We start from the raw sequence: 22,347 nt of genomic DNA, 5'->3' as shown, positions 1-22,347 counted from the left end.
ATCCATAAACATGTATTTATATGTGGACAAATGTACTTATTTTCAGAGGATTCTAAAATTCTTATATTATATTCATATATATTCTTGATGGTAAAATTCTAAAGTAAATCTCATTTTATAAATCCACAATAATAAATATTGGTAACAAGGCTATAAATAAGGTGAAGCTTGTCATGCAGACACAGTCAGTCTTGATGTTAAGCTGCCAAACAGCAATTCATTTGGGCACTTTATGCGGTGTAACAAATAGCCTATGTGGGTTGTATCCGAGACTGCGGAGGGAAAATCGCGATGACTCGTAAAGGACAATGACTCAAAAATTGCGTGAGCAACCACTTTGTTTTTCTGACAGGCATCAGCCTGTCAATTTAAGAAGCAGAGATTACAATGAAAATGATACATGTATGTATCATTTAAAAAAAGTATATATATATATATATATATATATATATACACACATACACAACAGGAGGTATGATGTCAGGAGGTCAAAATGGAGTAATCCTATTCAGCCCAACCCATATGACAAATGCTGGACCCAATCATAGTTAGTCAGCCACAATCATCAAGTCAATGCATTAACAGAGCAGTTGAATGCACCTTGGGCATTTCAAACACAGTAGGTCTCTGCAAATGATTACCAGTAGGCAATGGAAGTCCTGACGATTGTTAAGCAGAATGGCTGCCTGTGGCTAAGACACTTAGCGGGATTGTAAGTGGATCACCCTAGTGTTTTTTTTTTCTTTATGGAAAATATACAGAGAAGCATTCACCTCCAAGATAACTAAAATACTTATATTTCCTAAAATTTTGCTTCCAATGTTTTCCTCAGCAGTCCTCCTCAATAATGTACTGCCATGCGGCTTATAGTCTATGATATATATATATATATATTTTTTTTTTTTATAAAACACTTTAGCAAGCTACTTAAATAGATCGTTTTTCTTGTCACATATGCACAATCACTTTGTGCCAGGTACATTTTTTTGAAGGGAGCATTTGTCCCCACTTGACAAATACACTATAACTTTGTGTCACTATTTTATTTCTGTAGTCTGCAAAGTATTCTCTTTGTTCTGTCCGTTGGGCTCAAAATAAAAATGTGCGTTCCTTTTGGCAGGTGAGATCCTCCTATGGACATGAAAGATGACATCGGCCCTCTCATACAGCGCTTTAACATTGAATGTGAGCTGTCGATGAAAGGGAGTGAGTGTACTTTGTCTTGCTTAATCCCTCCCATGCCCCCCACCACCGTGTGCGCCCTGGTACAGTGAGACCACACATGCTTACAGACACATGCACACACACCTGGACGATGTGAATGCCAGATCACCTCCCGGGGGAGGGTTCAAGCAGGACTGACACTAGCGTCAAATGGTGGTCTGCCGATTCGAGTTTTCTTATGTTTTGGTGCAATGTCAAAGTGAACATTGACCTTGCGCAAGTTCAAAAATAAACCACAGTGTATCAATGTTTAAGAGCCCACAGCTATGCAGTTTCGTCAAGCACATTTTTTTTTAAAAAATGTGTTTTGTTAGTCATCGGCTGTACACCATGGCATTAATCTACCCCCCTGAATCCCTCTGTGTACAAGAATAAGACCACAGTTAAGTTTCTCGTGTGCGAGTAAAGGCTCATACACACACACATGGCACAATTAAAGGTGTTTGTGCAGTTCATCTGAAATATACTGCGGAGGTGGATGCTTTTACAACAATAAGTTGTACGTTCATAACCAAGAAGCTTTTTAACGTCTTTTTAAGATTGTTTTGATCATTTTTTTCTTATATTGTGTCTGTTTATTTTATGTTCAGTTCAAATTGATGTTGACTCACTGAGATCCAATAAAATGGATTTATCCAATAAATAAATACATGAATAAATAATATACTCAGTTTTGATTCACTCTGTCAAAGAAGTATTCATAAAAAAATATGCTTATTATTATAAGAGTAGTGTGCAGTGAAAAAGAATTGTACTGCCTCTCAATGAAAGGTGTCCAGGGAGTGTATAGGGCTTCTCCTGTAAAAAGGAAAGATCACACAATGTTGGTGATGAAAAGGAAGTGCATGTTTTGCCCTCAATTATGATTTCTATATTAATGAAGTCTCAAGGAGGATACTTGAAATAAACTTTCAGACTAGAGAATCCATCATTCAAACAGTTGAGGGGCTAGAACGATCAATGGTGTTAGTAGTGTTTTATTCCTTTATTTTGAGAAAAAAATATAGTATATAAGTATAGTGTAGTGTATAAGTAATATATAATAAATAACAATGACTCTATCACAACCAAAGACAGAAATTGCTTGAAGATGATTACAATTGTACCAAGCCTGAAGATCTATATTTTAAAGTTGATTAAAATGTCATTTTACCAATGATCAATCACTTGCATAATATAATAATTTTAAGTACACAAACACGCCGACAATTGTCATCACCTCTCTGGATATTTTGTCGGGAACATTGTAATTTTGTCAGGAACATTTGCATCTCAGGCAAAACAAACACACGTCACCAGAAACACTCCAAACAAGACAAATATTTTCTTTATATTTGTACTAAATGTTTTTTCTTTGAATAGTTTCGAGTTACAAAATACTGCCATCATATTTTTTTTACATTTCAGTATGGATTAATTCAATATGTCTTGGCACTTTATTGCTATTGTAATAGACATTAATGTAGTGACAGTTTTATTTCCAGAATGACATTTGACAAGAAAAAGCAGGTTTAGTGAAAAATGTTATACTGAAAGTATTTCTGAATGGGTTGCACTGTCATTTAGCAAAGCTAAATTGATTAAAAAAAAGATATATTGTAATTTAGAGAATATTTACTGTGCGAATCTCAAAAGTTAAAGTCAAAACTCACCACTCAATTGTGCAAACCCCAAAAATAACATTGCTGATATTATACATAGTTATATGGTTTTAACCTTAGAGGCTCCGCCTCCTCTTGGCTACATATTAATAACATATGGATAACATATTAATTTCGTTTTTTCGGACTGTCTTGTGTGTGGCTGTGTATTATATTATGTTTTTTTCTCTAGATGTATTAATTTGATTTTTATAATTGGTTACTCTCAGCTAGAGATGCAATGATTAATCGATTAACCAACAACTAATCCATTATCAAATTAATCAATAATTATTTTTGATGATTGATTAATTGTTTGGATGTTTTGATGTTTTTTTTTATTTAAATATGATCAAATGCTCAGAATTTCAGATTCTCAATAGTAAATAACCTCCATGAAAATGGGCTAATTATCTTTGTGTTAAATTAAAGTAAAACATTTACTTTGGAAAACAATGATCAACATTTTTGCCTATTTTAGTTTTATTTAGCAACCATTTCAGTGTGCACCCCGCCTACTGCCCGAAGTGGGCTGGGATAGGCTCCAGCACCCCCACGACCCTCCTGAGGATAAGCCGTTTGGATGATGGATGGATACTTTTATTTATGTTACAGACCAAACCAGTGACTGAATCATAATTCATTTATGATTGTGCACTTTCTGCACAGTAATTTAAAATAATGTAATGTTTTTGAATAAAGGCATGGAAAATAAAACATATTTTTAAGTATCAAGTTCATCCATTAAATGACAAAATAATCAATGATTAAAATAATCGGTAGTTGCAGCCCTACTCTCCGTTAGAACGCAGTGCAGCGAGACTTCAGTGAAAAAGGTTCTGTAGCATCTGACGACTCGTTCCGGTGTTTCGAGACTACATCTTCTCATGTTAATTGCTACTTTTGATACTTATCAAAATTGTAGTTTACCTTATTGTCTGCACCGTAAGATGCTACTTTTTCTTTGAAACATGCAGCTTTTAATGTGAAACGGTTTATTTATTTTGATCATTTATTTTATCTTTACTGACGAGCTTCAAGCAATCAATAGATTTACCCAAAGTTTTGTCACATCTGAACAATGAAATTACCGAACACGTTACAGTGGACCAATTAAACTGCCCAGAGTCTCCTCTCATACTGAATATTAGAATATTATCAGCCATTTGAGGTTGGAGCGCCACATGCAGTTTGCTTGAAATGTGGAAGTCTGCGTGTGTAGAAGTACGTGGCTGTGAAGGAGCAAATATAGGGGATATAGTACAGCGAAAAGAAGCATATTGAGTTGAGTTTAATGAGCATAGGGAACGAGTGCCATAAATACAGCCAACTCTGCAGTGCGACCACTATCTCTCTGTTGTTTGTTTGACTACCGACTCCCACCATCGCAACTGATGAAGTGCTAGCTACAGAAGACAGCATTTCTGGCCATGGAGCAAAATCCCCAGCGTCTCCCAAATACGTAACAAATGGGTTTCCAAAGCCTGCAAAGCCACGGACAATGTGCACTGCTGCCTGATAAAGCTTGTTGGCGAATTGGCCTCGTGTAACAACGAGAGTGACTGAGAAAGGTTCTAGCACGCCAGTGTGTAACTAGCTGAGTTTGGCATTGTGTGGGGAATAAAGCGTCTACCGGTGTTAAAAAATATCCATTAAAATCCATCTGTGTGACCCCTTTCTGTGCAAATATCCTATGTTATAACCTGGAGAGCCTGAGCGATTCATTCAAAGTGGCAAATGTACGTACAGATTTGTTTCTATGGCTAAATTTAGCTGTTGCGGCTTTTAATTAGGTGTGTTTTGTAGTCCAGAAATTATGGTCTTTGGTATCATTGAATGATTGATTTAGAGGAGCTGCTGTGCAGTGTTTAGCCATGTTAACTAACTTGCCGCAGATGCTGAGCCGAAGGAGCTTCCTGCACCATTATTTGCACTAGAATCCATTCTTTTTTAATAATGAGGATGATTCAGTGACATCATCAACAAACGTCCAAATCTTGTCAGCCAATCACAAGCCGTGGTACAAACATGTCAAGCGTGTTCACTCGCTCCTCTCTGGAACATTTTCGACTTATCCGTAACATATGGCAACAACCCATAACAAACGAGATCACTTGGAATCTCTGCTCACAGTACATGTTTTTCCACCCTTGCACGCTACACTTTAACCCTTGTGCGATCTTAACATTCTGTTTAGACCCACCCTACCAAAGCCCCAAAATAAAGCAACTTAATGGAATTTTAAATCCCAAATCTATGTTGCATGATGAAACAACCTGTTATTTATCAACTCAACACAATTTAATTAATTTTTATCATGCATTTGTGACACAAACAAACAAACAATCATCAATGACCCTTATTACACTTTTTTTTTTAAACACAAACCAACTGTCATAACACTTTTCTTTTACACAGAAAATATATATTATTGCTATTATGTAAAATATGAAGTAATTACTTCTGAAGTAATTGTATTGAAAGGGGGAAAAGTCAACAATCTGGAATTATTAATTACTTCTGAAGTAATTATATTGAAAGGGAAAAAAGTCAACAATCTGGAACCTTTTGTCAGCAGTTTATTCTTTTCAATTTTTTTATGAAGTGAATCATAAAAACACTTCTCTCTTAACAACAAAACAACAAAATGTTGCTTGACTTTCTGAACGATTTTCAGCATCAACACTATTTAGCACATGTAGGGCAGCATGTGCGAATGTGAGAATGGGCTTTCCAGATGTATATCTCACATGTACGGTGCATTGCTTTTGTCTTGGAGTCTTACTTCCAGGGTCAGAACTTGCACCTTTTCTCTTTTGATTGACCCAGCTGCAGCCTCAGGCGGATCAAGACAAGATTCAGGTCCCTGAATATCTTCCACAATGGCTTCAGAGGCCTCTGACTTTTTCGATGTTTGGTGTGATGAACAGGAGAAACGTTGGTGACATTTCCTGGACATTAGCAGCTGAATACCTTGTTGGCACTGGAGTCATCCTTATGACGTTTGGTGCTTTTGTTCTTACTTGGTTGCTGTCTGAAATTGATGAGGACCACGCAATCTTGCTCTTCTTTGACAAAAATGTCCATCAGCTTGAGGGGTTTCCTCTTCTTCATCTGAAGATGCATCATCTTCTGGGTTTCATTCCTTCCCATCTTGCTCTTCAGATATATCTTCATCCTCTTGCTCCTCCTGAGCTCCTAAAAAGATCTCATCCCGGAACTTTTGTACAGTGAAATGTCTACTCATGGCCCCAGCAAGAAGCCAAATAGGTGTCCTTTGATTCAGGGTATCTTTATATCCTCTTTACTGAATTTGTTTTTATTTTGTCTGAGATTGTTATTTTTTTTTTTGCTTTGTTTTGGAGCTTGTGTAAATCAATGGGTTAGCTGCAGATCAAAAGTGCAGGTGCTGGTCAAATGCAAATTCATTTCGTACATCAATCCAGTTTCTTTGTGTGTTTTTTTTGTTTTTGTGTGTGTGAGAGCTTGTGTGTCTGTGTGTGTATGTGTGTGTATTTGAGAGAGTTTGTGTGCCCTTTTAACTTTTTTCTGGTGTTTATATGCTTTTATAATTCACGGGTCAAATGACTCATACGACAATCTTTGTACCCTAGTGGTGTACAAGCCCACATGGAAACATACACAAAAACAAGTTATCGCTTTTTCTAATTATGGCGCCCATTTAGGAAAAATCATCACATTTCAAGTTGGATAAAGATTGTTTAAGGTATTTTTTCTACAGCTAAACATGGCAATGGGTCAATTTTGACCTACAAGACAACACAAGGGTTAACTGCTGCTGTTTTTACTCTTTCGCCATTATTCCCTTTCATGTCCACACACCTGGCCGTACGTCGTATTTCTGCTCTGCAACACTACATCAAATAGCAGTTCACATGAACCCCCAAGGGGCGGTTGACTCAGCCAAAAAGCACATCTGCCCTGTCTTTGTCATTACAATGATTCCCAGCTCAGCACACCCACTTTCACTCATCTGTCATCACCCGACAGCCAAGATGTGAGATACCATGACCGTAAAAGGGTGGAGATACCGATTCCCATCGTCACACTAGAATGGTTGCATGTACTTTATGTCTAAAGGATACAGTGACACTATTGATGCGCTAGAGGAGGTCACGATTCAGGATATTTACTGCAGGTGAATCACTGTGGAAAGGTGTGTGTATGCGTGGGCTCTCATAACTTCTGGAACCTCCCGGGACCGTACAGATCCTTCACTACTGATAATATATAACAGTTACATTTCTGTAAGCTTGCAAGACTGTGTGCTGGAATGATTGCTGAGAGTTTTGCGAAACACTATGAAATTGACAGGTTTCTAGAAAACGGAGTCTAAGTTAAACTGTCAACTAATGACCAAGGATAATGAATGCAAATTACTTGGAGAAAAAAAAAAGAAAAGTATGTCTGTGTGATTCATCACCTCCGACTCGTTGCAGCAAAACACATCAGAGAGTCGATAGAAATCAGGATCCAAGTCAGGGATAGCTGGCGCTGGGTTGAATATTGTAGTAACTGCAACAAGAAAAAAGTCAGTAGTCAATGTTATTGATAAGGTTAACTCACATTTTGATTCATTTTAGTCATGAACTTGTACTGTATTAATATACAGTATATGTTTTTCTTCCGTACACCAAGACTTCAGCAGTGTCCCAATACTTTTGTCCTGCATTATACATTTATTAATTATTTGCTAATCATTACTATGGTGAACAAATTGGACGTTGACCAGAATCCCAGAACAAATTGTGATGAACTTGTTTGTTTGCTGCTAAAGATGAAGGTTACCATAGCTCCAACATGGAACATAAACATAATCATAAAATGGATCCAGATTGTGCTTTCACCTAAATAACAATTATTTAGCATTGACATTTTCGATGTATGCCGTCAGTACATTTTTGCAATTATTAAAATAATACATCATTTTTCAGAGGTTTACTATAAAGGTCAACAATGAACAGAACATCATAAGATACGGCTGGGGATTGCTCGACCAGAGAAAGCTCACGTTGAAATGCTTCTACAAAACGGCACCTTTTTAAAGAAGGAAGTCAACAGAAACATTTTTTTCAGACTATGTTCTATGCAGGCCCACTTGTTGAAATACGGCATTCTAATTAATATTGCGTTTGTGCAATATAAATTAAGCAGCAAAATGCACCCATTTTTAGCTAGATCAGGCGGCGGCCATGTTGTCACTTCTGTCGACTGAAGATGACATCGAAGTTCCTCAGGGCTCAGATAACGACCAATCATGGCTTGAGAAAACAGGCGAGCCGTGATTGACCGCTATCTGAGCCTTGAGCAACTTCGATGTCATCTTCAGTCGACAGAAGTGACAAAATGGCCGCCCCTGAGCTACCTAAAAACGGGTGGATTTCTCATATTCCAAACTGTGACCTTTTCTGTGTTTATATTTCAGAATACAGCGGAGAAATGTGTAATCCGCTGTCCGTGTTCAACATCAGAGCCTGATGCATATTCATGAGCAACAAGCATTAATGCATCTAATGCCACGATTCCATTATATGAGCAAGGATAAGCCCATCTTGAGGAAGCGATTAATTCGCATCCTTCTGTATACAAAATAAAGCCTCATGAAAGCGTGTGCACTTATGTGTTAGGGATATGTATATTCTGGGACGGCAATATCAAACTCGGTTCTGTACAAATGTGTACCCAGTTTTTGTGAGCGTAGTGTGTTTGCGTGGGTACATTGGAGAGCATCTGCGTGGGTCTGCATTGGGCTTGGGCCACCTGGCACATTGAGGTTGATGTTAGGTGGAAATAATGGCTACCACTACGTTTATAAGGAACTGCGGGAAGACCTCCAATCGCGGATGATGTAGAGTTGGCCACTGTGAAGTAGGCACTTGGGATTGTGCGTCCGTGTGTGAAAAATAATTGACAGATTCATCAATTCTTAAAATAATGGTTGGTGAGCAGCTCTAAAATTGCAAAATGTTCAGCGAAATAATGTGATTGGTATCGGAATCCGTATCGGCCGATCTGACTCGTGGATGATCGTCAGCAGCGTAAAACCCTGATTGGAACACTCCTACTCAGAAGTCTCCTGAACCATTTGTCTGCAACGTCAAAGAAATGTGCAACCAAACTGATTAGGAGGCATAATGACCCCATACCCCAAAGGAGTCAGAGGACAGATGTGGTTTTAGACTGGCCAAGTCAAACTGAAGACTTAAACTCTATAAAGCATGCATTTTACACTGAATGGAGTCACCCTCAATACAAACAATATGTAAAATTCCCTGGTTTCACCTGGTCTAAAGTCTAGCGTACCTTCTGTCACCAAATAGTCAGGTGCATATAATAAAACGAACGTTTAGATAGGCCCAACACGGTTTGACAGATTCCCAAACAAAGTAAACTAGATTTGCCCTGGCACGAAAATGAAGACGCGGCGGTTTTTACACCGATCACACGTGCGCCTGTCTACAGAAATGTACTTTGGTTTAATTGGTCAATTTTCATCTATTTTATCTGTTCTAATACTTTTCTTCACCAATGGAGTTCAGTCACAATTAACGCAATCACAGTAATGCTATCTTCCAAGTGTGTCAGACACAGATGTAAATATGTGGAAATAAAACCTGAAACGATGTCTCTCATTCATCTGTTGACGTCAAACTAAAATGTTTTCAGCCAAAAATAAAAGGAATTGGTATTATTGTTTCAATACTTATTATTTGGAGGCCAGGAGTTTTCTTCTGACAAGTGAATTGCTCTTCTATTGTTCAACATTAAGTGAGTGACCACTCACTATCCATTTCTCAGTAAACACAAGGACAATTTTGAGAATTTTGTCAATGACTACACTCACTTTTGGTTGAATTACTGTGAATTAGATAATTGCTTGAAATCTAAAATTTGTTTTGTTACACTTTCAATGGTGTGTACTCCTTTTTGCAAAATTGCTAACTCCTTACCATATTGTTCGGAAAATATTATCAAGTGCACATTAAGTTCCCGGAATGGCCGATTGCATCACGGCTACAGCTAGCGATAAACAGGAGCTTCAAGACCTTTTCCTGTCACTAAAGTCTCCTGCTTCGGACCATTTCAGCTTCCCATTTAAATATTGCGTTGGAGAAAAACACATGGATACAACTAGAGAAGGGTGCCGACGCGGTTCAGCTGAGCTGGGGAACATTTCCGGGAACACGACAAACATGCTAATGCACTTGAAACGCTACCTCCCGAGTGTGGAATGTGGGTCGGTTGAACAAGGTAAGCAGAGTTGCACTGAGTGTTTTTCGATGCACAGGTTAGTATTCTGACAGAGTTATCTTCTATCCATCCATCCATTATCTGTACCGCTTCTCCTCACAAGGGTCGCGGGGCGTGCTGGAGCCTATCCCAGCTGTCTTTGGGCAGTAGGCGGGGGACACCCTGAACTGGTTGCCAGCCAATCGCAGGGCACACAGAGACAAACATCCGCACTCACAATCACACCTAGGGGCAATTTAGAGTATCCAATCAACTTAACATGCATGTTTTTGGAATGTGGGAGGAAACCGGAGTTCCCGGAGAAAACCCACGCAGGCACGGGGAGAACATGCAAACTCCACACAGGGAGCCGGGATCAAACCCACGACCTCTGAACTGTGAGGCGGACGTGCTAACCAGTCGACCACCGTGCCGCCACGTTATCTTCTAATAGGTGGCAATTGTTTCCCTTTTTTGTGAAAAAGCGCAGGAAGCGGAAGGGGTATTTGTTTTTGTTGATTTGCCCAATGCTCTACATACACAGTGAGTGAAATGATGTCTCCATGAGTTCAAATGCTTTGTTCTAGCGAAGGGCTTGTTTCCCACACTCTGGGCTTTGATTGCGCTAGTTGAAGCAAGCAGCTGGCCGCCACAAATCCTCGCTGCTGAGCAAAACAGAAGAGAAAATAAGGAGCGCACAAGTGAGATTCGGCCCACTGTTTTAATTTGTGGGGGAAAAAAAGCGTAATATGTCTCCTATAACCACTGACAGACGATACTTACCGTAAGTGCAGCAAAAATTACATAATTCTTTTTGTAACACAATATCCCCTCAAATTGTACAATATGGACATTAGCAATACGAGCATAATACTGCGAAAAATGTGGAATCACGGCACATGGCACTTTAACAGAAGTGACACAGGTGTAAAATTATTAGCTATGAAAATCACCTATTCATGTAATAGTCTTCTGGAGCGTGTAAAAATGTTATCTTCATCTATCTGTTCCTAGATCTTCCATCTGTGCCGTGATCACAGTGTTTGCGCCAAGCGTGATATTTCCAGTGATGATGGCAAATAAATGAGCCCGACGCTCTTGAAGTGTGCATGTAATAAGCAACTAAGAGACTGCTAAGGATGGTAGCTCATCAATATGCAGCCAAGCGTGGCTTTTGTGAAATCCCAGATACACAGACGCGGGACAAAATCTTCCGAGCTAATGTTGACATCATGACGGTTGGTCGGTCTGAGGTTGCACAAACTTTTGCACATAAACAGATCAGCCCAGCTCATGGCACGGATGTTGAAATTCTGGGATGCACACAAACTGAGTCATGTCTGGTAGGTTCTACTCTGCATGCGTCAAAGGCTATGCCGGACGTGTGCCATATAATATTGAGAAAACCTCAACAGCTACTTGTTGCTGATTGAAGGAAAACCGGGAATGGAAACAGGAAGACGGCCTCTACACGCTAATGAGTCATCACTAAGTACGTAAAAGGTTTTAAGTAGCTGCAATTAAATCTTGGGTGGGTTTAGAAACAGTACAAATGAAAGAAAGTGGAGCAGCAAAACAGGTTGAAGGCACGGAAAAAAAGAGACCCTCCACATTTTTGCTGTTCTCCGGATCAAATTCATGCCGTTATCTCATGAAATGTTCTATCTGATTTTTCCGAAAGTAAAGTCTTATAGGTTATCTACAAGTGTTTCCGAAAGCTGGCATTTACAGTATATGTTGCCTGAAGCGATTGACATTTGCGTAATTTGAGCAGTACGTCATCCTTGGCGTCATTAAGTCTTCACCGCCAAACACATTAACACCCAATCTCTCCGGAGAATCGCATTTACACAATGCGGCAGTGCCACAACGTGGAGGTGGCCTCTTTGCCAAGCTCGTTTCGCTCTCCTCGTCTCTCATGCCACATGCTCGGTCTAATCACGTGGTATGCTAAGCGAGGGGGAGCGCAGCGAAAGAGGGCGGCGTTCAGCGAGGCCATCTGGGTATCCCATCTGCAACGCAGTTATGGCTGTGACGTTTTCGTCCTGGCAGCGCGCAGCGATCGATTACAAGTGACGGGCCCTGATGAGAAGCTCCCCAGACGTCTGAATGACGCCGAGGGCTTCTAATAATAGGATGCTGCTAAAGATGACAAATTCTGTAACCTGGTCACCATGACAAGGAGGAAGGAGACAGGAAAACAAACAAGTACCCTGGTGGTTGGATTGACGTACAGATTTGGAAATGTCGGATGTGGTTCGTGATAAAACGTGAATATGAAAGAAGACACTGTGCTTTTAATTTAAAACAGTTCCCAGGTGTCTTAGTGGCATGTTTATGAGATGCTTCGTTAAAACAGCTCAAGGATGAAGAATTAGAACACACGTTATACTAGGGCTGCTGTCATGGTCTGTGTTTTGAGTTTGGTGTTTGACTGTACAGTAGTTTCATGTTTTTCCTTGTGTTCCTTTGTCTGTCTCTTGTTAACTTATTGAGTCCACCTGTTCTTGTCATCCGGTCCCTTCTGTTAGCCAACCAGCTTCCTCCGTTCGTTTGTCAAGTCCAGTTGAGTCATAGCCCTAGTGTTTGTTTACTTCGTTTTAGTCCTTGTTGTTTTTTGGAAACCTCAACATTTTGTTAGTTCCAAATGCCGTTTGGCTAGCTACTCTTGCTCGGTGGCCAGTCAATGAAAGTATTTTAACTTATGAATACAGCAGCTCATTCACTTTACTGTGTGTTTGTGGCACCAGAACACATAGCCAAACACAAATACACAAAAATAATTAACTATGTCACAGTTACACTACTAAACAGCGGGGCAGAAATGTAAAACTGCTTGCCCATGGACACATTTTCAGAAATATGCTGATAACAAAGGATTTAATTGGATTGCTCAGTAGGCACTCCAGAGACCCACATATGTGTCTCCAAACAAAATGAAAATTCGACATAATCTGTAGCCTCTCATGCACTATTTGAATATGTTCTGTGTCCAAATCACCAAAGTTGCAATCATTTCAGAGTACATACAGTACAGTAGACATCCACCTACCTTTATTCTCTTGAGCCATGCGTAATGCCCGCAAAGAAGTTTGGGGGGAAATCTCAAGCTGGCAAACCAGTACTTTTGCAGAAGTGATGGCTGGAAGAGCATCCTGAAGCTCCTCCTTGCTGAGCATCATGTTGGCACCAGCCACAATCACAATGGCATTCTCACCTGCTTGCAGACAACCACACGGATTTGTGAGGATGACTGAGTTTCCAGACTCTCTGAAATTTCAGTTATGTGACACATCCAAATATGACTTGATTTTCCGTGCACACATTGGCTGTCAAATCAGACGGATGGAAACCAACTTACAGTATATTTGGCTTTAGAAGCGGGTAATGTGTACAGTGACATTCTTGTGTCGAGCCATCTGTATTCTAGTCACTCAGGAAGAACAAAACTATTGAGTTTCATGTACTTTACAATCATAACTCTAGTATCCAGAAATTTGAAATACTGTACACGTCATTTGTGGATGAATGCGAAAAGCATTCTTTTTCATTTCCAGGACATCCACACATATCCATTTGCTATCATGCTTTTCCTTTTCAGTATCATGGGCGAAACCCTGGATTGGTCATTAGTTAATCACCCTTCTGCAAAGTTTTGTGGAAATTGCTTTTACGTATTTTGCACTAATTGTACACATTCATAGTCATCTGCAGAGCTAGGCGTCGTCTATGCGTCTATAAGTTACGGGCTGTATTTCCGGCCGACCCACATGGTCCCAGTCCGACAGCCAATCGGCGTCGAGAACGTAATTTTCACATCATACGCAGGCGCCGCACAAGCTGACACGCCGGAAAAATGGGGCACATGTCATTGCATCTGTGGGACTGAAAGGGTATACAACACTGTTTTGTTTTTTATTTGTTCTTTGTTTGACTGTGTGTCATGAGTGGGGCACCTGCGTATGACGTGGTACCAGTAAGTTGGTTCGCGACGCCTTTCGGGTGACTCGGAACGACCGGACAGGTCTGAAATATAGACGAGAACTCATAGGTGGACTAAAGCATAGACGAAAGCCCAGCTCTGGTCATCTGCACACATTAATACATGCAGAGATAAATATTATAAAGAATAATGGTACATTTACAAACAAAATGAATGACTCAACAAAATGAATGACTCATTTTAAAACCAAAGATGTTTTAATTTTATCTGCATTTTGTCCTTGTTACAAACAATAACTTTTTGTAACTTATTAAAAAAAAATTGAAAGTAAACTAATAATTTTGACTGCTTAACTACATTTTTGCCTTATCAGTGTTTTGTTAGGGCCAGAACTAAACATGAAAATAAATATATGTACGACAGATTTGACTGTCATCAGTACAAATCCATTTGTGATCAAAATTTCCATATTGATTCTTTTATTTTTTACATCGATGCATATTTTTTCAGGAGTTTAAATTGATGTTTGATGAATCGTTACACCCCTAATCAGCATACTTAAAGTATATTATAAGCACTTTTAAGGTCTCAGGTGCGGGGTCTCGATTGGATTCAAAATCTTTTACCTGCATCGTTGACAATGATGGAGGCAACGCCCGTGGCGGCATCAGAGGTCTGGCCAACAAAGCCTAAGAAAGTGAGGAATGATGAAAAAAAAAAACACTACACAATGTTGTGACAAAAGATAAATTCTGACTTGGACTCTAAAACCACATATCTAATGTGGCAAAATGGGTCTGCGTAGTTGGTGACAGTGGGCGCTACTCTGCTAATTTACAAACCCTATTGATTAATTACTTGTCTTGTCAAATGCAACCAGTCAGGAACAGGTTTTCTTGTCACAAAATAATTTACACTGGTTTGACTTACACATTATTTGAAGGCAAGTTGTTGACATGCGTCACATGTGCTAACCTGTTGCTCAGCAAGGTTTGGCCACTGTACATTCTGTACTGGAGGTTTTCCCTCCTCTAGCTTGAGTCGTTTTATAGCATGCCATGCACACAGGCTTTGTCGTGTCTGTCGGCTATGTAAGCAAAACACTTACAGATTTCCAAGCCTATTTTGTGGCCATTTCTTTTCTCTGTCTTTCACTCTGTCGTGCACACACGGCAAAAAAGGCGCCGCCCACTTTGGACACGGAGGAGTGAGCTGTGTAGATGCACAGTCTGGTATGTACCTCTGTCACTTTCTAAAACAGCGGTACTGAAAACACGTGGTGTCATGGAAGTATTGACGGCAAGTTATTGTGGTACATTTTTAGTATCGAGTGAATTCCCATTTCAAAGTTGTTTTGCTCTTAGTTCTTCAAGCTTTTGATTGTTAAAGCAAACAGTTATCATTTAATCGCAAATTTATAATCTACTCTGGACTGCAAATTTACGCACACCTTTGCACTCAATGAGCATAAGAAATGAAAACTAGTAATAATTATAATTTTGGTGCAACTTTTTTTTTTTTTTTAATACTGAAACTTTTAGTCCAGCTAAAACTCAATGTATGAAGGAACAATATTCCAAACTAAAAAGTGTAGCTTCTGACGATTATCTCGGGGATCAAAATTTGCCGTGTGACGGCACGAAACACTCCCACTTACCTGTGTACACGCCATTGTCCTTGAAATTCTGGATATAACGGTCTCCAAAGGAGTCGTTACCAACCTAGAATAGATGGAAGACAAAACGATTACAACAAGGAAGGTGTCAAGCAGGGTCAGACTTGGTTAGCGGCAACGTTTGAAAAGTGTATACTTAAATCTCAGATGGCTTGGATTTTCGTGTGCCCTGCCAGCATACTGGCATGGTGCCGCCGCCGAAAATGAGCAAAAACGAACACACAAAAGTCAACAAAAGCACACACGCGCAAACACACGACCAGCTGCGCCAAGCCTTGAAGACACGATTACCCCGCCTTTACGCCTCTTCATGCCCACCTCGCTTCATTTTCCTTTCTTCCGTCCACATCTGTAGCTACTTTGGGTTGTGGAGGGGGTCCCCACCTTGGCCCGAGGCACCTACTTCGAACCCACGCTTTCCAAAAAACATGCCAAAATACGGGTACTTGTAGCTGTCTGTGATGATGGGTTGGGCTGGTATTGGCTGCTTGGCCCCATCCTCTTTGAAGAATGGCCTTCTGTCTTGGATGTTTTTGATAAGCCAGAATGTCTATTTTTGGGTTCTCCCCATGCCCGGAGAGCTCCTCCTGCACTGGGTTGTTATCGATCGGGCCTCTTTGTTCTGACAGAGGTGGGGCTCCGGTGCTTTAGTGCTTGGGTTGAAAGGCCACACTATGCTTACTGATCGGAGACTTAGGGTTGTGTCGTATGGGAATAGGCTTGTTTGAAGGCGTGCAAGAGTGGGTGGCGTATGCACGCAGTCTGGTATTGATCAAGAGAAAATGAGACATGGAGAGTTTAGGCCATAAAATGAAGTTTTGGGAGTTGTGAAAAAGTTGTTGGATTATAGTTGCTGTTGTATGAAAAGCGGAAAGAACTGTTCAGAAAAGTACAAAATAGCCAAGTGTCATATTTGTACTAAGATTGCGTTTATGGAATACAGTGGTACCTCTACTTACGGACGTCTCTTCATACGAAATTTTCAAGTTACGAAACGCCTCAACAGGAAAATATTGCCTCTAGTTACGAGAGAAATTTCAGGACACGAAAGGTGAAAGTATGGGCTGATACTCGTAGTATGGGCTGCGACTCGCAGATCCGGAGTTTCCTGAACGCAACATACTCATAGCTGCTCTGCCATTGGCTAGCCTAGCATCTTCCTGGCATCCCATTGGCTAAGAGGGAACCTCTACCATATGTGTCTAAGTGTGCAGATAGACAGGTAAATAGATAGATATGTGATAGATATGTCTATGCAGCTTCCTCGTCATTCGCCCCTCGGGCCATGAGGCGTTCCGAATTAGAAACGAGGAAAAGAAAAAAAGGAGAAAAATGTTTTTTTTTGTCCATACAAACAAAGCAAGAGATAATAGAAAAGTATGAAAGGGGGGTGCGCTTGGTTGATCTCGCCAAAGAATATGACCGTAAAAACAAAACGCCAAGCAAAAACCACTTCTGAGAGATAACGTGAACCGAAGAGGGCAAAAAGCGATGAGGACAGCAATTAAAAGGTAAATGACCATCATTTTTATTCCTTACTCTATTCTTTGTTTTTTTTACATTATGCACAACTCTCATTTATTGTGCAATGATCTAATTGTAACATGTATTTGTTTCATGTTTTCATGCATTTTTATGCCTTATAAAACATGTATGTATCAATATTGGGGGGCTTGGAACGGATTAGGGCATTTACATGGAAAACGCGTCTCTACTTACAAAATTTTCTACTTAAGAAATTTCTTCCAGAACCAATTAATTTTGTAAGTAGAGGTACCACTGTATAGCAAAATCTCAAGGGGCGGCCATTTTGTCACTTCTGTCGACTGAAAAGGACATCACAGTTGTTCAGGGATCAGGTAACGATCAATCACAGCTCACCTGTTCTCTGAAGCTGAGCCATGATTGGTTGTTATCTGTTGTTTCAGTCGACAGAAGTGACAAAATGGCTGCCCCCTGAGATGTCTAAAAACGGGTGGATTTTGCTATATTCCATAAACGCAATATTAATCAGAATGCCTTGTTTCAAGTAGTGAGCCTACATAGAATATATTCTTGAAAAAAAAACGGTTTTAACAGTTTACGTACCAACTGGTTCATGGAGGATGACGGACAGATGAGCAGAGTGATTACGGGTATGACTATGGCTGGGAGGACAGTTCCACTGATGCCATCATGACCCAAATGGTGAAAATAAATTCCTTTCTGCGCCTTCCTAGAGATCCTCACAAAGACTTTACAGAGCACCGGTCTGTAAAGCTTTATGGACTTTATAACTGCATAACACTGGTATATGCATCTGTCCTACTATGTACTTTTTTTTACTAAGTCAAAATGATATATTATGGTGGACTAGGCACACAGTACAGACAGTTTCACAGTACTGTACATACCTTGGCTAGCATTGCGGTTTTAGCCCCCAGTCGTGCAGCTTGTATACATTGGTTGGCCCCTTTTCCTCCAAAGCCAATGAAGAAGTTGTGACCGTGGATGGTTTCCCCTTCTTTAGGTAGCCTTGGTGACTGGCTGAGGGTAAAAACAAAAATGACTGAGTGCAACCACAAAGATACGTTTTAAATGTCCATGACTTAACGTTTATACAGCTTGTGCTGGGTTTCATTATTCACTGGAGGGTTGGGACATGGTGTGCAAATAATTCAGGACTGACTAATTCCATGCTTAAAAGAGAAGTCAACCCAAACATATTTTTTCCAGAATATGTTCTATGCAGGCCTATTTGAAATTGAAATAAGGCATTCTGATTAATATTGCGTTTGTCGAATATGAGTTAAGCAGCACAATCCACCCGTTTTTAGCTAGCTCAGGGGGTGCCATTTTGTCACTTCTGTCGACTGAAAATGAACGACCAGCCACGGCTCACCTGTTTTCTGAAGCTGAGCCATGATTGGTTGTTTACCTGAGCCCTGAGCAACAGTGATGTAATTTTCAGTCGACAGAAGGGACAAAATGGCCGATCCCACAGCTAGCTAAAAACGGGTGGATTTCTCATATTCCACAAACACAATATTAATCAGGATGCCTTGTTTTAACTAGTGGGCCTAGAAAAAACATATGCTGGAAAAAAATATGTTTGGGTTGACTTTTTCTTCCCTTTAATTATTCGTTTTGGAGAAATTGGCAGAAGCAAAGTTTTTTTTTTTTCACTCAGCAGTTGTTTATTTGTGTATTATTCTATTCTTTTCCCTTATGCTTGGTTCATACTTGCCCTAAAAAGAGAGATTTTACTTCAACAATTGCCTTCATATTACATCACAACCTTACCCAGAAATCTATTAGCTATCCGCAGGTAAGCGTGTCCGAGTTTGCAAAATGATGGAACAAGCAAAAGTTGAATGATGTCAAACATGACACCAAGAGCAGTAATAGCTGACTCATCAAGGTACAGCCCCTCTCCTCAAAAGTTTTTTTTTTGCCACAGGTGGGTGTCTTTACCAGCTGTCTGTCCTCCTCCAATCACAAAGCGACTGGAAGGTGAGTAATATGGGCAAGAGACAACAGCGCTGTCATGTGCGTCAAGACGTTGTGGCTTGGCCTCAGGCCAGTGGTGCCACAGAGCCAAAGGATCTGCGGCTGGTAAAATGTTGTCATTAACTTGTTTTTCCCTCTGTTGTTGGACTTTCTTTTCAACATTAAGTATGTGTGGGTACGCTTGTTTGCTGCAGGTGTGCTATATTACAGTAAATCCACTCAATCCCCACAGTTCCAGTAACTGAGACAGTGAGAACACTAGAGGTTGCTATAAATGCTGCTTTTGCATTGTAAAAACACTCATATGCCAAATGTTAGAACAGGATGTGAGGTCAGCAATGTGGTGAGAGGGGAATGGAACAAAGGATGAACATTTAAACACGCACACAAGCGCACAACCTCGTGTGCTCCTTTATTTATAAGAATTTCCTGTCAACGACAAAAGGCGTCAGGAAGTTTTGCTCTCAAATAAGAAATTCTAAATGAGATCTGGCATGTTGATGACTGTGTGAGAAGCTCTGAAAAGAAATGCTGAATGCGTTTTCGAGTCTCTGAGTCTTTCTGAGTCTTTCTGAGTCTGGGATTTTCAACTCTTTCATATTAGAGGGTTGAGGTTGTAATATATCAAAAATAGCAAGTAGATAGATGTCAATTTACTGTGTGTATGAAGAGTAAAAAAAAAAAAAAAAAAAGAAGAAACAAATGGCACCTAAAGCACAACCCCTGAACATTTTCTCCCAGAAAAGCGAAACTGGTATTCTGTGACTTTAAAAGCAGAGCTTGAATCTCGTCTGACTCCCTTAATGCAATTCAGGGACAAAATGTGTGTGTGTACGCGTGTGTTTGCGCATGTGCGTCTGTCTGTTTGCAAAGTACTCCAGTGTTTTTAGTTTCACACCCCCACACCGGACTTTGGACTATGCTAACCTGAAAAACACAGAGAGCTGAGGCATTTACCTTGACTAATCGCAATATACAATTACAGTGGTGGATTAGGTCGTCCTAAACTAAATTCAGAAGGTTTTTTTTTAATCTCCCGGGGATATAAAAAGTCTACGCACTCCTGTTCAAATACCACAAGACCAAGATAAAACACTTCAAAATCTTTTCCACTATTAATGTGATTTACAGCTTCTATAACATAATTGAAAAAAAAAAGAGGGGAAGTAAAAATAAACAATTGTGACAATGTGGTTGCACAAGTGTGCACACCCTCATAACTTCAGTTGCGGCTGTGCTCAGAATTGACAAATTGAATTCAAAGTCATGTTAAATGGGGGTCAGCTCAGCACACACCTGTTACCATTTTAAGTGCCTCTGATTAACCCAAATAGTAGTCATAGATTACAGCAAAAGATACGACTTGCAAAGAGCATCCAAAGCATCGGAGGGATCTGATTGTTCATATGTAGCTGATGCTTATATTACTGTTTTGCCATGACTACAAAAAATCTGTAATCTTTGGTTTTATTATTTTATGCAGATGTATTATTTATACGCATACTGCATATACCTTTATGGTCATGTTTTTTGTTAAAAATGTTTTATTTGGAGAATATTTTGTGAACAGTCATTTCCTGTTTGGGTCACGTATGTCGGATGTTGTGAGCGAGATCGATAGACATCGAAAGAGAGAAGCGAAAGAGTATCATCCTGCAGTGGACTTTCACAGTCCTCTCAAAGTATTGGAACAGCAAGGTCAATTCCTTTGTTTTGTTGCATATTGAATACATTTGGTTTTCACATCGAAAGATGCATATCACACAAAAGTTGAGAATTGCATCTTTTATTTGATGGTATTTACATCTAATCCCGGCCCCGGCCTCCCTGTGTGGAGTTTGCATGTTCTCCCCGTGCCTACGTGGGTCCTCTTTCAGTTCTGGTTTGTTTCAAGGGTTTTCTCCCTTCAGTCCCCTCCTCAGGAGGCGAAATGTATGCTCTATTGGGTTAAGGTTGGGTGTTTGACTTGGCCAGTCGAAGACCTTCCACTTTGCTGTGTCTTGGGTCATTGTCTTGTTACATGATGAAGCTTCTCCAGAAGAATTTGGACTCATTTTTGCGTAAATTGCCAGACAAAACTGCTTTTGCAGAATTCTTTCTGCTGACTTACGTCATCAATAAAGGTTAGTGAGCCCGTTCCCGAAGCAGCCAAGCAAGCCCAAACCGTGACATTACCTCCACCATGCTTCACAGATGAGCTAGTGTGTTTCTTTCTCCATACGTTCGATAGAATAAAATTACAAAACAAACCTGATCGCGGCAAAGTGCGTGATGTAGTCAGCGCGCAACGCACATCCGCCTCCAAATACGAAGAAGTTAAAACAACGATGAAGAAGCCGCTTAACCAACGAAGAAGAAGCATTTAAACCAACGAAGAAGCAGCTACATTAACGGAGAATGCGTGCAGGCCCACTGGCGTAAGTACAACTCTTACAGTAAAATGATAATATGCATGATCACCCGATTAAACACCTCTGGATGAAGACGTGGTGTACAAGTAAAGGAGTTCTCTCTCTTTGACATTCTAGCGCCAGTTATCCATATCCGACCCTTGTCATTGCACTCAAGTTAAAATCAAGCAATGAATGAACTTTGGCAATAATCAGTCTGCTAAAAAGATAAAGTAGTCCTAAGACGGTTGGCCAACGATAATGTATGCACTGCAAGAGAGTATCAGTTCACTTACATTATAGGAACATTGAATGAAGGCTAAGGTATGTGTATCAACAATACTGCTTTGGCCTAGCACCTAATGCAATTAAGTGTTATTTTTTTAATAGGTTTAAAACAAAATCAATAATTATCAATATTGACTGATATGAAATATTTAGATATCGCCCAGCCCGACTAAGCACATTATGTTTAAAACTGAGTTTATTTCATCTGTCATAGTTACATTGACCTCTTATTAATAAAGATGAAGTATTATGATAAAATAAAATAACCTAAATTCATTTTTCTCAGGGTCATTATTAATATTATATATATAGTTAAAAAAAGAAATAAAAAAACCCCCAATAAATATCGATATCGACCAGTATGAAACACTTATATCGTGATATGCTTCTCAGTCATATCGCCCGAGCCTAGCACTATGTCACATGACTGCCATAAAGTCCTTAGCC

General features: G+C 39.9%; 1 protein-coding gene across 1 annotated transcript in view; it reads right to left on the bottom strand.

Annotated features, from left to right (window-relative positions):
• rbks (ribokinase) overlaps positions 1 to 22,347 on the bottom strand; it is a 43,761-nt gene that overhangs the window by 11,144 nt on the left and 10,270 nt on the right. Inside the window, exons 3-7 of the mRNA XM_086050219.1 lie at positions 18,127 to 18,259; positions 15,716 to 15,779; positions 14,685 to 14,747; positions 13,168 to 13,332; positions 7,309 to 7,400 (exon numbers count right to left, since the gene is read on the bottom strand). Of these exons, the coding sequence (XP_085906345.1) occupies positions 7,309 to 7,400; positions 13,168 to 13,332; positions 14,685 to 14,747; positions 15,716 to 15,779; positions 18,127 to 18,259 (517 nt within the window). The remainder of the gene's footprint in view (positions 1 to 7,308; positions 7,401 to 13,167; positions 13,333 to 14,684; positions 14,748 to 15,715; positions 15,780 to 18,126; positions 18,260 to 22,347) is intronic.

This window comes from Filicampus tigris, chromosome 13 (assembly GCF_054856515.1).
Source record: "Filicampus tigris isolate MCC_2025a chromosome 13, RoL_Ftig_1.0, whole genome shotgun sequence".
Classification (NCBI taxonomy): domain Eukaryota; kingdom Metazoa; phylum Chordata; class Actinopteri; order Syngnathiformes; family Syngnathidae; genus Filicampus; species Filicampus tigris.
This window is presented reverse-complemented; position numbering and strand designations above follow the sequence as displayed.